This window comes from Harpia harpyja, chromosome 15 (genome assembly GCF_026419915.1).
Source record: "Harpia harpyja isolate bHarHar1 chromosome 15, bHarHar1 primary haplotype, whole genome shotgun sequence".
NCBI classification, from domain to species: Eukaryota; Metazoa; Chordata; class Aves; order Accipitriformes; family Accipitridae; genus Harpia; species Harpia harpyja.
In genome coordinates, this window is record NC_068954.1 from 2,697,135 (window position 1) to 2,712,924 (window position 15,790).

The 15,790-nt window shown below is 38.1% G+C and overlaps 1 protein-coding gene across 5 annotated transcripts in view; it reads right to left on the reverse strand.

Moving 5' to 3' along the window:
• KIF13B (kinesin family member 13B) overlaps positions 1-15,790 on the reverse strand; it is a 125,186-nt gene that overhangs the window by 21,624 nt on the left and 87,772 nt on the right. For 3 of the 5 annotated variants that reach the window (XM_052809271.1, XM_052809270.1, XM_052809274.1), the window contains 11 exons: positions 14,184-14,213; positions 12,197-12,296; positions 11,734-11,860; positions 10,104-10,159; positions 8,665-8,789; positions 7,373-7,549; positions 5,694-5,786; positions 4,612-4,764; positions 3,532-3,609; positions 2,825-2,878; positions 1,837-1,857 (listed from right to left, as the gene is read on the reverse strand). In XM_052809271.1, coding sequence (XP_052665231.1) covers positions 1,837-1,857; positions 2,825-2,878; positions 3,532-3,609; positions 4,612-4,764; positions 5,694-5,786; positions 7,373-7,549; positions 8,665-8,789; positions 10,104-10,159; positions 11,734-11,860; positions 12,197-12,296; positions 14,184-14,213 — 1,014 coding nt within the window. The remainder of the gene's footprint in view (positions 1-1,836; positions 1,858-2,824; positions 2,879-3,531; positions 3,610-4,611; positions 4,765-5,693; positions 5,787-7,372; positions 7,550-8,664; positions 8,790-10,103; positions 10,160-11,733; positions 11,861-12,196; positions 12,297-14,183; positions 14,214-15,790) is intronic. The other 2 variants (XM_052809273.1, XM_052809272.1) reach the window with 1 other exon arrangement.

The window sequence follows — 15,790 nt, forward strand, 5'->3', positions numbered from 1 at the left end:
TAGCCAGCTAGGTAGCTTAATCTTATGAGTTATTATTTAAAAAATCCCAGTGGTTACTTAAATATTTCACATGAATGCATATCTCAGTGTGAGAGTCATCACGCTCTTTGACAGCTCTCTGTGGTGTCAGTACACAGAGATATTCTTTAACATTTTTTCAAAATGTGCGAAACCCACACCTCTGCTCCAGTCCTGGAGGAGGGCTTTTCAAGCTCTTCATGGGGGTGTGACCACCCATCCATGTTTGTAGTAACAAAGATTCAACTATGGCTGCAAGATGAATCCAGGTCCTAATTCAGGAAACTTCTGATCTGCCTGATTTTGTTGCACCACCACCATCTTTACTTCTTATTGTAACCTGTTTAATATTCTTGTTTACAGGGGAATGAGTCCTGGCTATTCATAGTGCTGAAGAATGAAGCAGTGTCCACATTCATAACTTGACCAATATGAATGATGCTTTACATAGAGGAATGAGACTCAAGAGCCCTTTGCACAAAGCTAAAAATCCATGGTAAAGATAGCAGGAATGCAAGGAATAATAATGTTAAAATTAGAGAGAAAAATGAAGTAATAGAATAAAAGTCAAGGAGAGGAATATTCTCAAATGTGTTGAGAGCTTCCACTAATACTGAAGTATGCAGGCTTAACAGATTAGTTCTGCACCCAGTTCAGGATGCCGTTACTGTCCTGTGACTGATGTTTCTTATGATATAATAAACCACTTGTTTGAGATTAGCTTATTATAGTCACTTGTAAACAAAACCAAATTCCTGGTAAAATAACAATTTATGACTGCTGGAGAAGAGTTCTTTTTCACTAAATTTCTCTGCAAGCAACAAAGACTTCTAACTTAGCTGAAACTCCACATATCAAGGTGCTAAGATAGAGAGGACTGATATCACCAGTGTGCTTTATGATGTTTGTGTGCTATAGGAACATTTAAGAATTTGTTTAACATTTCATTGTGATTACAAAAGTTTTGTTCTTCTCCCTATGGAAACTGAACCAGAGATCCATTTGAAACCAGAAATTTCCAACAGGGGCGTTTGCACCCCCCACGTCCTGAGTAACAAGTGCCTTGAAATGAAGCAACGCTGCAAGCAAGAAGGTAAACTACACAATCTCAGCTCCATGTTACAGTAGTACAGTGTGTTTGTCAGCGGCTACATCAACCATGGTAAAGAGCTGCAAAACCCCAAGCAAACCACTACCAATTAACTCTGGTTAACCAAAGCTTGGTACAACTAAGGGGACAAACCATCATTCCTCTGAGAGTTTTAACATGATACTAAGGATAAACATGTTTTCCATTGGCCCAGTATTAATTTAAAATCATTCTTTCATAGAAAATCAAGAGTTGTTAACACTGAACTATCTGAAGCCATAAAGCCTGAGAAAGATCTGGAAGAAACTCTCAACTTTTATCTCATCTCCAGGCTAATGTACATATGACTGGCATATATTTGCTTGCTTTCATGTCTGTTTTTGGGGGGTTTTTTTGTTTTTTTGGTTTTTTTCTCTCTGAGATGGGGCCATTTCTGAAATAACTTCACCCTGTCCAAAGAACTGTGAGAAATGGCATTAAATAGCTATAGCTCTGTAACGAACCATAATATGCACCCAAGAAGGAGAAACTTCTCTCATTTGTACCAGTTTCACACTGCATTAATGACAGGCTTTTCAATGGAAAAACACATTTGCTGTGTACTATGCAAATGAGACACCACCAGCAGCATCTTCAAAGCAGGAAGTAAAAGCGTGTAAGTGAGCAAAATAAACTTTATAGTGAGATAAAATTATTATCCCACTCATTAGGTGGACCTAATGCATTACCTCTGCTGGGACCTTTGGACTCTGAAACATGCAATGAGAGAAATCATTGAGGGGAAGGGAGGAGAAAAACAGAAATCATTAAGAACTCTGGTATTTAATTTTTGCTTTAAAAACCTACAATATTGAAACATCCCACAGTTCTCTCCAAACAGAAGTTGCTATAAGCACTTTATCACCTGCACATATTTTAGCATTCTCTACACGGAACAGATGTAGCAGATTTAGCAACCAATGCTAGAGCACTACATCAAAATTCTATTATTCCGTGCAACTGCATTACGCATTAAAATGCCTTGTCATCACTAGATACTCCCTTTTAAAATGACTACACGCTCACTGGGCAGAATATCTATCAGGAGAAAACCCTTCAGTTTATCTAGGACTTGGAAAATAAGTTTAAATTTAATCTTTCACTTTTAAAATAAATACTTTTGATCTATACTGTTGTTTTTACAGAGTGTAATGGGCTGAATGATCACCCACCACAAGATTAAGGCTGCTGGCTTCCCTCTGAAGGTCAGAGACTCTCTTCATAGGCCTCTATTCTGTCCTAGAGGTGAACTTGACCTTACATATGAACCCAAATTTGTCCCTTACCTAGAAGGTTTGCATCCACCCAGGTGAAAGCTTTGGAAGAGCTCTGAAGCTTGACAATGAGAAAACTTCCCGTGATAAATGCACTCCTGTGTGATGGACAGCTATGTTTAATCTCGTCTACTCAACTCAGGTCTGCCATTGTACATCCCACAGCGGTTGGCAGCAGTGCTGTATGACTGACAAAGGCCTGGGAACTTTCACAGAGAGGTCTAGTGTAGCACATCCAAAGCTAGTTATGTCCTAGGAACAGTCCCAAGGATACAAGGAGCACATAGGTGTGCCCCATCTTTTACAGGTGTTTCCCACTTCTGCTGCTGTGACTGGTATAGTGTAGTCCCTGTAGCTGCCTTTTTTCTACAGAGGATTTCCCAGGAGACCTTCAGATACTTACCCGGTTACTGCTTAGGTTATAAGGGGGTGCTAAATCTTGGCGGCTTCCAGAAAGCTGAAATAGTTAAGACAAGCAGAATTATTTCTTAACAAAAACTTAAACAACTGATAAATATGCCTCTTGACAAACACAAGGAAAGGTGAAAATAAATAGTTTTGCGGTTAAAGCAGAACTGAAATCCAAGAGATGAAAGGTAAAATCCCAATTATTGACCTGGAAAGAGCCAGAACTTGACAAGTTTGATTACCAGCTCTATCAAAGGATTTCTTTCCAAATTTTGGACAACAGAGGTCTCATCTTTCTTATGCACAACACTGTTAAAAAGTTTAAGTTCAGTAAATACTTGTAACTTGCTTTCAAATCTTCTAAAGAAAAAAGAATCTTCAACTTGATAGCTAAATGAAAAAACCTGCAGTGTTCAGAAAAAAAAAATATGCAGAAGTTGTTTTTATGTTGCTTTTTCAAATAGTCTGGATTTATGGGGGTGCTTTCAAGCATTCTAGCCTGTATGATGAAAGCATGGATATGTGCAGATTTTGTCTCCTCTTCACAATTTACATGCTTACAAATAGCACAGACAAACAGAAGGGTCAAACTGAAGGAAATTTATTGCTATGCTCCATGACTCTGGCATCATAGGGATCTGTAACTGAAAGACTGGACTTGCTGCCCTCAATACGCTGCAGATGCCAGCATGGAATACTCACCCGGTTCACGTTGGGAGAGCTCAGGCTCCTGCGGTAGAGTTTTCCTTTTCCCATTAGCTGCTCTTTTACAGCAACTTCCTGCCAATCATAGAGAAGCAAAACAAAGAAAATATACCTGTTTTGCAAGAATCCAAGCTCCAGTCATCCCAGGATAGTTTTGTCTGTACAAGAAAAATGTTTCTGAACAGCCCTATTGCACAGGCTCCTGTCTGTAAAGTCTACTGTAATCTAAAACTTGCACGTAACGTGGCTAGAAGTGTTAAGAGTGGATAAACTTCAACATCTAGTATATTGCTGATTGGCACATGTAGGATTTTACAGCTAGTTCTGATTCTAGGAGATGACTGTTACAGAAGTGAAGACTAAGACTGCCTTTCCTAGCTGAGGTCCTATTTTAATCCTTTAAACTAATTATATATGACAGGGAACTTGCTTTCAATACTTAGACGGCATCACACTTCACCATTAATTTATAGTGGACAGGCACATCCTCTAGCTTGTTTTGCATAACTTTCTTTCGTGCTTGCATAATTTATATCCAGAAGAACAATTTTCAATAAATGTTTCTCTCTCCTGTATTTTTCCTGGTAAACAGATCAAGTTACAGTACTTAAGATTAACCCAATCAATGTCTTATTTATTGACAGAACGGGTTTGGTTACTTCAATGTAGAATATGGGAAAAATGACAAGAATTCTACTAGCAACTTCAGAACCCATTACTAAAGCCCAGGCTTCAGAAAGGAAAAGCTAATGCCACACAACTACTTTTTCTGAACCATAATTAGCATTGCACGGTCTTAAAAACAAACAAAGGATCCCATAACAGTGCATGTAATATAAAGCTCCCAGTCCTGTCCATCCATATTGCAGGTAGTTGAGTGAGAACATCTCTGTAAAGAGAGCTACATTTGCTGCTTTGGATGTTTGCCACACACACACTTTGTAAGGCTGAGGTATGCACTGAAGTGGTGTTTTTGGTTTGTTAGCCATTGTATGCACTTATGAGAACATTTGCATTGCCCTACACTGTTCTCAGTAAGCATATTCTTTGCTGTCTGCTACAGCCTTAAAAACAGACCTGGCGCAGACGATCCAAGGTGAGAATGTTCTCCACAGCCAGCACACTCCGCAAGTACTTCTCAATATAGGCTTCAGAGTCAGCTGAAGCTGCATCTTCAACATTTGCTGCCATTCTCGCTAGTGCCTCCCGCTCTTCAGCTCCTTGAGCATCCTAGGAAGACAAAAAGAAATGACAACCTTTTAAAATAAAATAAACATCTCCCACATCAGTCCTGAAAAAAATGCATTTTTAAAACATGCAGGACAGATTCAACGTTGTTTTCCCTTAAGCTCGGGGCAGATTCAGACGTCTTTTTGGAGATTTCTAAATATAAGCCTCGTTACATTGAAGGAATTTGTGCCATGCCACTGTCCTACCACTGTCACAGACATCTCAAGCTATACGTGGTTATTGTTCTTTTGTTTTTTGTTTTTGAGAGTCTACAGTGAGACACAGACATTGATTAGCAAAAGGGCTGCATTCAGATATTTTGTAATTAATAACACATTCAGGGCATTATCTATCCTGTGAGGAAAACAAAATTTCAAGTGACTTGCAAGGAAAAAATAGAACATTGCTTGAGAAACATTTCAACGCAGAGTGCTAAATACAGCAGAACATAAAAGACAGAATCAGGCAGCAATCAGACTTTTGGCTCTTCATGTGTTAATGTTTTTACAAGTGCTCTGATAGAGCATCTGTTTGGAAGGAAAGGATTATCATCTAACTAGGAACATGCTCAGGAATCAAGAGTTGCATAAAGACATTACTTAAAAAATGCCAAGTTGTTATTTTTTACATATTCTCATGCTCCCTACATTAGGCACTTCACCTACCCATCTTTATTCTCCTTTTTCTCTCTCTTTAAAATGTTTCTTCAAGGACCTGAGCAAATAGATGCTCACTCAACAAAATACGTTGTGACCCTGATAAGATATAGGTTGCTGCTAAGTCACAGCATGTAAAGGAATATGCTTAATCTTTTATAAGAACCATAGTTTATGCTTGCAGGAGCAAGAGCTAACATGCTCAAAATAAGGGAAAAATCAAGAAAGTTAGAGACTCTTAGCCAATTTCAGATACTCCGATTTCTTATTCACCTCTGGAATATTTGAGACTATCTCAAAAGTGACACCACAGCCAGGAATGGAACTTCGGTGAGACATTCTTCGGAGGAAACTCTGTGCAAAACCCTGTGGGGAGGCAAAAAAAAGGAAAATATTTCTTGCTTTAAGGAAAACATGGTTTAACATATTTCAACTGAAGTAAATATAGTTTACAAAGAAAGAAGTCTACGCCCAGGAGACTAGCCAATAAATATGTAAGAGTCAAAGATTTTAACTTGGAGACAAATCATTTGCTTGTCTGTATTTCAGATACAGAGCAAGTATTAACTTCCTTCACTGCAAGGTGACTGCTTAACCAGCACACAAATCATTTGCTAGGTCTAGAAGTAGGGTGGGGTTTTTTTGGTAGAGCCCTAGGTGACTTGTCTTGAATGTTGACAAGTACAGGCATTACATTCTTGACCAAAGAGATCGTTATGAAGAATGATTTAAGGGGGCATGGTCATTGTTTATGCTGACTTGGCGCCTTGCAGGGTTAAGAACTGGACTGTTGAATTAATGCAGAGATGAGTCATTCAAAGATGCTGCTGAGACTAACACCAGGGAAAGGTTATTGACGAGGATTTTTAGAAACCTAGCAAGAAAGCCAAAAATTCTGTGTCGAATAAAAGTAAAAAACATCATTGACTAAATCTGCAGAAAACACAGTTGATGAAGACTTAACACAATTGTAATTATTGGCATGCTCAATTTATCTATAGAATACACTCCTCCATTTTATACAACAAGAAATTCACTGTTCTGTTTCTGAGAAAAAGCTTTTGCCTGATCAAAGCACCAGGAACTGTAGTTCTTCTATTTCCAGCACTAAAAGCAGTTTAGAGTTGCCTACAGGGTTTCTGGGTGTGACCACACCTCTTCTGCTCTTGCTTCAGATTTTAACTACAGTTGTGCAAACAGAATAACAATTCAGGCTTTCTGCTTTGTCATTATCACTGCTAGAGGAAGCTGGATCCTGAGACAATGCTAACAAACTCTTCCTCACCATCTTTCTCAAGAATTAAATATTTTTCAGGACATAATTCTGCAAATAGAATGACAACCTTCTGCTTTCCATTTATCAAACATCCTGCTCTCACCTACACATTATCGTAAAAGCACAAGCCAATTGGAAAACATAAAAGACCAAGAGTGATCAACTTTGACAAATTACACAAGGAGACCTCTGCTTCAACTACCGCTAGTTTATCTCTAAAGATCTGGATGCATAAATAGAAACGGTTAGCAGTAACGTATGAACACACTATAGGAGTAGGGAAACACACAAGTTTCTTCTGATGCACAGTTTTTGCAAAACATGAACTCCAAGCTCATAAGAAGTTAACTCTTTCTACTTTTTCCAGTGATTGGGGATAAAACACTTAGTAGTTAATACAAGTAATACCAAATCTCTTGTACTTAGATGCCATTCAGCCTTTAAAAAAAAGCTGCATTATCGTCCACAATATACAAGATACCATGAAAACTACTTGGCAGCTTGAAGTCTCAATACATGCCATTGATATGGTGCTTCCATTCAGGCAGAGATGAAGGTAGATACAAGAAAATAAGAGTCATAGCAGCAGCACACTGCACAAATCACAGCCTTCCCCTCTTCAAGCAATAATAAACATGGGGCAGAGTGAAAGTGTGGAGGATTATAAAAGGTATACCTGTCTGCCATACACATTAACACAAATGCGCTTGCGTAACACTAATTGCATTTCTGCAGGATGGCTGAGCTGGACAGTGGCTCTCACAATAAGGTAAACTCTTTCATCTGCTGCTGTTCCTTTACTGAGCTGGATACAGTCGTGGACTGTGGAATCCCATGAGGCTTCTGCTTTCACCTGCAAAGGAAAAAAATGTATCCTCTAATAAGCATAATTAGGTGTATAATTAACTGTAATTAATTAAGCATAATTAACAAAAATACATAATACATAAATTTTGAGAGTCAGCTTCTCCATTTCACTCCCTATGAAGAAAAATCCCTGTGCTTTAGAAGAGGCCATTTAAAAATCAAGATCAGTTTGCCAAATGAAGACGTTGGGATTAAAAATGCCAACTTGCTCAAACTCTGGAACATTTCCTCTTGAAAAAAAGATCTTTGAATACTCAGGATCATTGCAAATAAATTATAAAATATGCAGAACTACAGGACCATTTGGCCTAATTTATTAAGAGAAACCAGAGAACAACAGAGATTGCAGTGAAAATCTTCCATCACACCACATAAACTCTCCTGTCTGAGAAATAACTTTGCTGAAATATTTCTAGCAATACAGCAAAAGCTGGAATTTCTCTTCTTGAATGTTAAAATGTAAGTATTACCGAAGACTTAAATGGTTTATCTTCGAGCCATAAGAAAAACAGCCTGGTAGCCATCTTTCCAGGCTTTAAAAACAAAACAGAACAAAAAAACCTACCAAAACCATCAGGAATAAAGCTCCTGTAAAAATACAAAAGGAAATAAGTTTCAGAGCAAGGAGCAAAATTTTAAGTTAAAAAAATAAATCAGAAATTCCAAACCTAATAGCAAAAATTACAAACCAACAATTGTAAAGTTGTAAAACTATGAGCTATGTGGCAAAATGGAGTATAATGAACGTAACAATGCAGAGGTAAATATGTTAATTGTAGCAACCGTTAAGATAGTTTGGTTTTTCAGCTGGGGGCTTTCATACTCTAATTTGCTCAGGGGTTTTCTTAAACATGAACTTAGAACCTCAAGCTTTTGTAATGCTTGGATTTAGATGAAGGAAGATCCTTGAGTTTTATTATTTTTCAAATCGTGGTTATACTCCTAGCAAATATTCCTTGGAAACACAAAGTCAGTCTTATAAGAAACAAGTGTTGTATCCTTTGTATGCCATCTTTGATGCATTATTTTCACATCTGAATATATAAAAAGAACAATTAAAAGAATCCTAAACTAACTATACGGGTCTGCATCTCTGCTTACCTCACTATCATGATGCTTCACAATCTGCAGTTCAAAGAATTCCTCCTCCTCTTCTGCAACAAGAGTAGCATCCCACCCACCTGCTTCTGGGTCATCAAGGTTATCTTGGGAACTGAAGTCATCAGCTAGAAAGAAAAGTGAATGCAGAAGGTGAGGAGATGCAAAGTAATTATCCTTTTTAAAAACATCCAGCAAGTCATGAATTCACATTTTCATCACTAACTCCCCAGCTTGGCTACTTACACTCTACCTACAAAAGAAAAACTCCCTGCATTGTTCCACTTCAAAAAGAATCCCATTTCTATACAGAAAGTGTGCACAAAGATTTGGGTAACACAGACTCAAGCATGCCTTATAAAGTCCTCTATTGTGTGGGAATCTCCCCCGGTTATAAACATCCCCTCCCTGCCCACAGGTGTATTTTCAGCACTACTGCTCAATCATACTAAGTACATTGCTCATTTGGTATTAGTTAGGTAGTGTGGTTTTTTTTTTAAATAAAGATAAGCTGCTGGTTGAACAAGTAAAAATACAGTACGTTCGAATCATGATTAAACAAACCCTTAATCTGGTTTTTGAGAAGAAGCTCAAACTGTTCTGGCTCGAGTCCCTCACCATGAATGAATTATTAACTAGCTCCTCTCTGAAGCCATTTGATATCAGTGCGCTTTTTGAGGTGAACAAACCATAAATTTAAACAGCATTGCAGCAAAGACCTCCTCACAACAGGCAGAATGCCACCTCCCCACTCTCACCTGATGCTTCCAATACAAGTGTTAACCCTCTTTTAAACATCTTAACAAGGATTTGTTCAACTGATTAGGAATTGTTGGCTCCCTGGACTACTTAGGGGTTGCCACTTTCTTGGCTACAATTTCCCATCTTTGGTAGAAGTATCTGACAAATACATTGTTCAAGCTGGATCTTGTATTTGGATGTATTGAAACATACATTGTTTAAAGAAACACTTATGATCACACTCTGTAAAACTAACTTGAGCTTATCATGCCTTTTTTTTTTTGATATGCAGATGTTATTACCAGTGACCTCATATTTTATTCTAAGTAATCAGTAAAGAAATGATAGGATATAGCATCAGTGCTATATCCTTGTGAGACCTCAGAAAGAACATTCCCCACAGTAATTTTTTCTTTACATTGGCTTTGCTGTTCACTCCCTTAGGTGCACTCATTTTACTCTATTTTACTTATTAAATATCTGCAAAATATTTGGATTATTAAAACCTATGGTTCCTTCCATATATAATGCTGTGTATTTTGAAACATTGAAGAGTATGTTTCAGTGAAAAATGTGCACTCTCAAATTAATCTACCTGCCATTCCAGGCCTTTCTTCATTTTATTAGCTTGCTTAAATTCTATAATGTCATTGGTTGTACAAAGTTTGTTTCAAAGTACTGTCATTTTAAGAAACACTTACCATTCAAGTCAAGGAAAATAACAGGAATGTGAGTTTCCATACCAGGCACAGGAGTCCTACAATGTAAGACAGAGACAATAGCGGCATTTAAACTAACGCATATTTACCTAGCACACGTACCTTATGATACAAGCCCACAGTACATTACATTCAGTACAACTGTAATTTTAAGCCAGACCATTGATAACCTTGTAAAACAGCTTTATTTTAATTTACTGTTGCAGATTCTGAGACTCAACTAGATTGGTATTTCTTTTATACCAGCTCTCTTAGAAGTATTATATTCTTCAACCTCTGCTTTTAGAAATGTTTTCTCCCTCTCAAATGCTAATAGCAAAATTAAGTTTATTTACTCTGACACACACATTTATTAAATGCAAACCCCTCTGCATTAGTGATGGAAGTGAAGACAGCAGAGTGAGAATCAGAAAATCCAGTGTCAAAGTTTTTAAACTAACATTGATGCTGCCACACTACGCAGTTATTACTCTTTTCTTACAAAACACATGTGCTTAAGAGTCAAAGCTGCCGTTTAAGGCATCTTTCATATCATGGAAGAAAGGGTAACATAGGTGGTGTTTTATTTGTTTTTAAAATGAAACATTACATGGCCTACCACTTTTAAGCTACACAACATTAATAAGGAACTAAAAAGGTGACAGGAAGCACAAAAGACTTTTAGACTCCTTGTTGCAATCTTAGCTGTAAAAAGGGCTGTAGCCATCCCATGATGAACTTGGACTTGATGAATTTTATGGTGAACAAGAGCAAGCTGGAGTCTTAAGTAATATATGAGGTGCTTGAATCATACTGAACATTTCCTCTGATGTGTTCAAAACAGATTCTTCCTCAAGTAGGTTTCCTGCAGCTCTACTGTTTTCAAACCTAGTCAAACACTTTGATGTGAAAGTTGATGTGTTTCCAACAAGCATTTGCCATTTTTATGTTTCAGAAGTACTAGCTTTAACAAACTTCAGCTTAAAATTCCATGACACTCAATTCCATCAATAAATACTGTTAAAGAAAACTGCTCAGAATAAATATAAAAATACTGCTCAGAAAAAAATTTCAGAAAGTTGAAAGCAACTGAAGACAAGAGGTTTGAAGTGATACCACCTTGCTTCCTTATCTGCAGTTGTTACTCACAGCTGCTACAGTACGGCAATCTCCGTCTAGTGTAGTTTACTATTTTTAATGTTTAGAAAATTACATGGAACGCTTGCTGGCTAAACAGACTTTGCGCTCCAACCAGAAGCGCAACAAAATGCTCCTGTAGATGCAGTTTTATTATGATGGAGCAGCCTTTTAAGTGAATGAACTAGGTAATTAACATATTGGCTAATTTTTTTAAATGGTAAGTGCAGTGGTAATAAATATTGATTCCGTTTTTTCAGAAGGTCATAATTACACTCTGATCAATAATAGTATCGTTTACGAAATAGCATTTCTGGATTTCAGATATACAGCCTTATAAAATAATGTAAGCAAGGGGCCTAATTTTAACAACTTTGCTCATACAGTGTACAGAGGCCAGATTAAGGAAAGCAAAAAAATGGCAACAATCCAAGCCAGGAACAGACCATGCATCATTTTTACATTCGTTCTTGCATATGGCAATGTATGTTCATACCATTCTGCTGGAGCTCCAGGGATCCCACTGCCAGCAGAAGGAACCATTACAGCATTCCTTTCTTCAGTGAGTGTTAGCCTCATCTCTAAAAGCTGTGCCTCCCGATCTGCATCATCTTCTGTTTTATCTGGAGAAGCAGGATGTCAGTCAGGACAACAGAGAGCATTTCTTACTCAGTGCCTTTATCATGTGTTGATGTTCTTATACCATCCGTAATAGAATAAACCCCACTCTGCTCAGAAATTCAGCACACGAAGAAGAAACGCACAGTGTACAAGAACAATGAACAACTTTATATAGGCTTCTCTAACTTTAGTTTCACTGAAAGCAAATTACTGGTGAGTTCAGAGATTCAACTCTCCATCAACTTCTTTTCTAAATTTTACAATATATTAAGATAAAAAGTGTGTGAACATGTCTCTCAACCTATCACTGCTGTTACCTTTAATAGCATTTTGCTTACCAGGCTTCCCAACAAGTTTTTGCAATTGCTGATCAAGATACTCCTGACGCTTTGTTAAGGCACACAGCCATTTCCGACGCAGCCTCTCCAAATCCCTATCCTGTAAAGGGGAAATTAGTCGTGTTAAATATTGACCCAGGAAAGCCAAGGTTTCCTATTTGTGGCTTACACATTTCCTCAACTCTTCTGCTCATCCTGTACCCAAGAAGCAGATAAGAAAGACAGAGTAGACATCCAATGAATCACTTAGCTCTTCTCTTACTTTCTTTTGCATAGGACAACTTAAACAGAAACAAAGAATAGTTGAGGCTGGAAGAGACCTCTGGAGATTGTCTAGTCCAACCCTGCTCTGTGCCTAAAGCAGGGTCAACCACAGCATCTTGCTCAGGCCTATGTCCAGTTGGGATTTCAGTATCTCCAAGGATGGAAACTCCACAACCTCTCCAGGGAGCTGTTCCAGTGTTCGACCAACACCATGGTAAAAAAAAAAAAAAAAAAAAAAAAGTTTCTTTTGTGGAGTGGAGACTCATTGCCTCTTGTCCATTCACTGGATACCACTGAAAAGAGCCTGGCTCTGCCTTCTTTACCCCTTCCCATTCACATACATTGACAAGATCCCATCTGAGCCTTTGCTTCTCCTCGAGGCTAAACAACCCCAGTTCTCTTAGCCTTTCTTCACAGGTCCAAACCCTTAACATTCTACATCTTATCTGAAGTATTTTTGCTTGCCAGCCTGAGGCATCTCTTTCCCTAGCTGTTATTCTGTACTACCCAGCTGAACAAACTTCAGTTTACACATCTTCTTTGTCCCCAAACTAGCCTAGAACTCACTAGCCACTACTTTGTGGCAAAGCTGGAAACCCCAGTCCTTATCCATGACTTACCATTCACACTTGGTGTTTAGCAGCCTCATATTAGGAATCCATCCCTGCCTCACATCATGCCAGTGTCCCTAGTTATGGCATTTGCAACTGAGCCTTTTAAAATATTTTTTCGTAAGTGCTCATGTCCTTCAAAAAAACCACCTCAGTATCCTTAAGAACATTCAATTCATTTGTCTCTGGTGTAGAAATGCTCAGAAATGATGAATGATACTCTACATGCAGCATGTTGGGTGCCACAAAGATGAGCTATCAGCTCTGGGATGCCTTCAGGCAAGCCTCTTTTACGGCACCAGCAGTTCAGATTCATTCCACATCAAACTATAACAAATACTTTGTCAAGAAAAATGGGTAGATGCAAGACTATAAACTACAGTTGTATTACTCACCCGCAGACCCCTACAAGCATGCCGGAATCTGTCAGAGAGCATTAAACCTAAATCTCTGGTTGCTCGCATTATACAAAGTTGAGATCTATAATGACGATGATGTCCTTTTGTTAAAGTTATTCACAAAAAGATGAAAAATATATCACAGATATTGTACCTCATCAGTTCCCCTTTAAGGTTCATGTTACTATGACATTATATACAAAAAAATAGTGTGCTGATTTCAGTAGTTTTATCACTGCTGTCTTAGGGCTCCAGGAACAGAATCCCCATTGCTTGCCCAAGGGTTGATTACTGTGTGGTATATTCCAGCTCTCATACACATAGCACATTCATAACATGAAACAGCATGAAGTATTTTGACTGCATCTTTCAACACTGCCATGCCTATTCTTGTTTTTAATGAGGACAATCAATCTAACCATAGTTTGTCAAGAAGGAAGACTCCTTCCCCCAAAACACCAAAATGAAAAGCAACTGGATCTTGCTTTGGAAATAAACATTAAGGCACCTTGTTCTTTCCCCTTCACCTCTCTAATCCACCATATGGCTTTCCATCACAACAATCTATGCAATTCTGAAGCTTTTAGTCTCTTCAGAAGACAGGCTCTCTGCATATCCAACTGGTACAGCAAAGATAAAATGCTGATCCTCCTCTAAGATGTTTTAATCTGAAAATGTGTGAGTTTGTAAAAAGAGAGAATTTTAAATTTTTACCTGATAACTGTCCATTTCATCCTCTTCTTCCTAGGCCAAAACATGCAAAACCATGACATTAATTTTTTTTTGATAGCAGGAAACACACTGAATGCAAAACGTGTAACTATTTTAAGCAATATTAGCAGTCTTACATAAAAATCTGAGCTTAGCAATGGTATGATCATAGAAATAAAACACATTGACCTCCCAAAGATTTGCTGCTATCAGCTCATCTAAACACAAACTAGAACAATCCAACAATTATAATGGAGAAATTTCACAGAAATACAGCTATTAGAAATCTTCATAACTGGAAGCAAGTGGAATACTTAAATTGCCCTAAGAAAGAAATAGGAGTTATACCAAAACAACTTGAAACATGTTGATCCTAGACTGCAAAGAAAAGTGTGCTGTTTTACCTGTAAGAGTTAAGTATGAATGTAACAGCAAGCACTAAAAAAAAAAAAAAAAAAAAAAAAAAAAGGAAGTCCAGCATAAAGGTTTCGAGGTAAGCTTGCTGTAGCATTTAGAGGAGAAAAATTGTAAATGTCTAAGCCAATTGTTAGGGAGTTAGAATAACTCTGTCTGCCACACCAGGAGTTGCAATGCAGACCTTCGACATTTTGATTTCCATTATTTTCTGATGGGAGACACCACCTTTCATTCTCAACATTCATCACAAGCAGAGCCACTTGCAATGAGCGTAAGCACAACTGCCACTACTGCACAGTGAATGGAAAAGCAATGAGGACTCCAATCCTCACAGAGTTACTACTTACCTATTTAAGTAATAACAAGCCACTGGAGTCTACTTCTGTATCTTAATAACGAAAGCAAAAACTTAGCTAAGCTGAAATTAAAAAGCCATACAGAAGAAGCATTTTCTTAGTGCAAGGTCTTTAGGAAATCTTTCACATTCCAGAGATACTAATTTACTTGAGATAGAGAAATGCTAATAAGGGGACTAAAAATCCAGGTGCTCAAGTTAGAATGCTATTGTAAGCAACAGGACTAATACAACATGGTTTTCAATAGCCCTTTCCCATGTGGGTTATCAGTGTCAGACACAACTCACTAGTCTCTCTCTCAAGCAGAGCTTAAGTCTTTCTTCTTGAAAGAACGTACTATTTTGTTGATTGCCAGCTCTGTCGGATACAGTCGAAACTGGTCCACAGATCAGAAATTCACTGGAGAAGAAAAAGGGTGAGACAGGATGCTCACCTGGGACTTGTCCCCTTATGAAACAGGCTAAAGGGGGCATTTGTGTGTTGCAGGTGTGTCATAGCTTTCAAGTAAAATTCGCAAGAATCAATCATTCTGTCTTAGGAGAGAAGAGTCCCTTAAGAAACTTGCTCCATTCAGGAGTAGGAGAGAAACAACAGTTTACTTGCTGTATAGGACATGGGTATCAGGGACTGCTGTGACGGAAGGGCAGCTAGGAAGCCTGCAGGCAGAGTCACTAGAAGAAGCATAATGGGGAATACAAGCAATAATGTGCCTAGGATGCTGATGAAAAGTGAGATTTCTGCAAAGGTGGAAAAAAATCCCCCTTTTAGTACCCCTGACACATAAGGGGCAAGGGACTGCTAAGGTTAGGAGACAACAAAAAACCCAACTACTTCAGA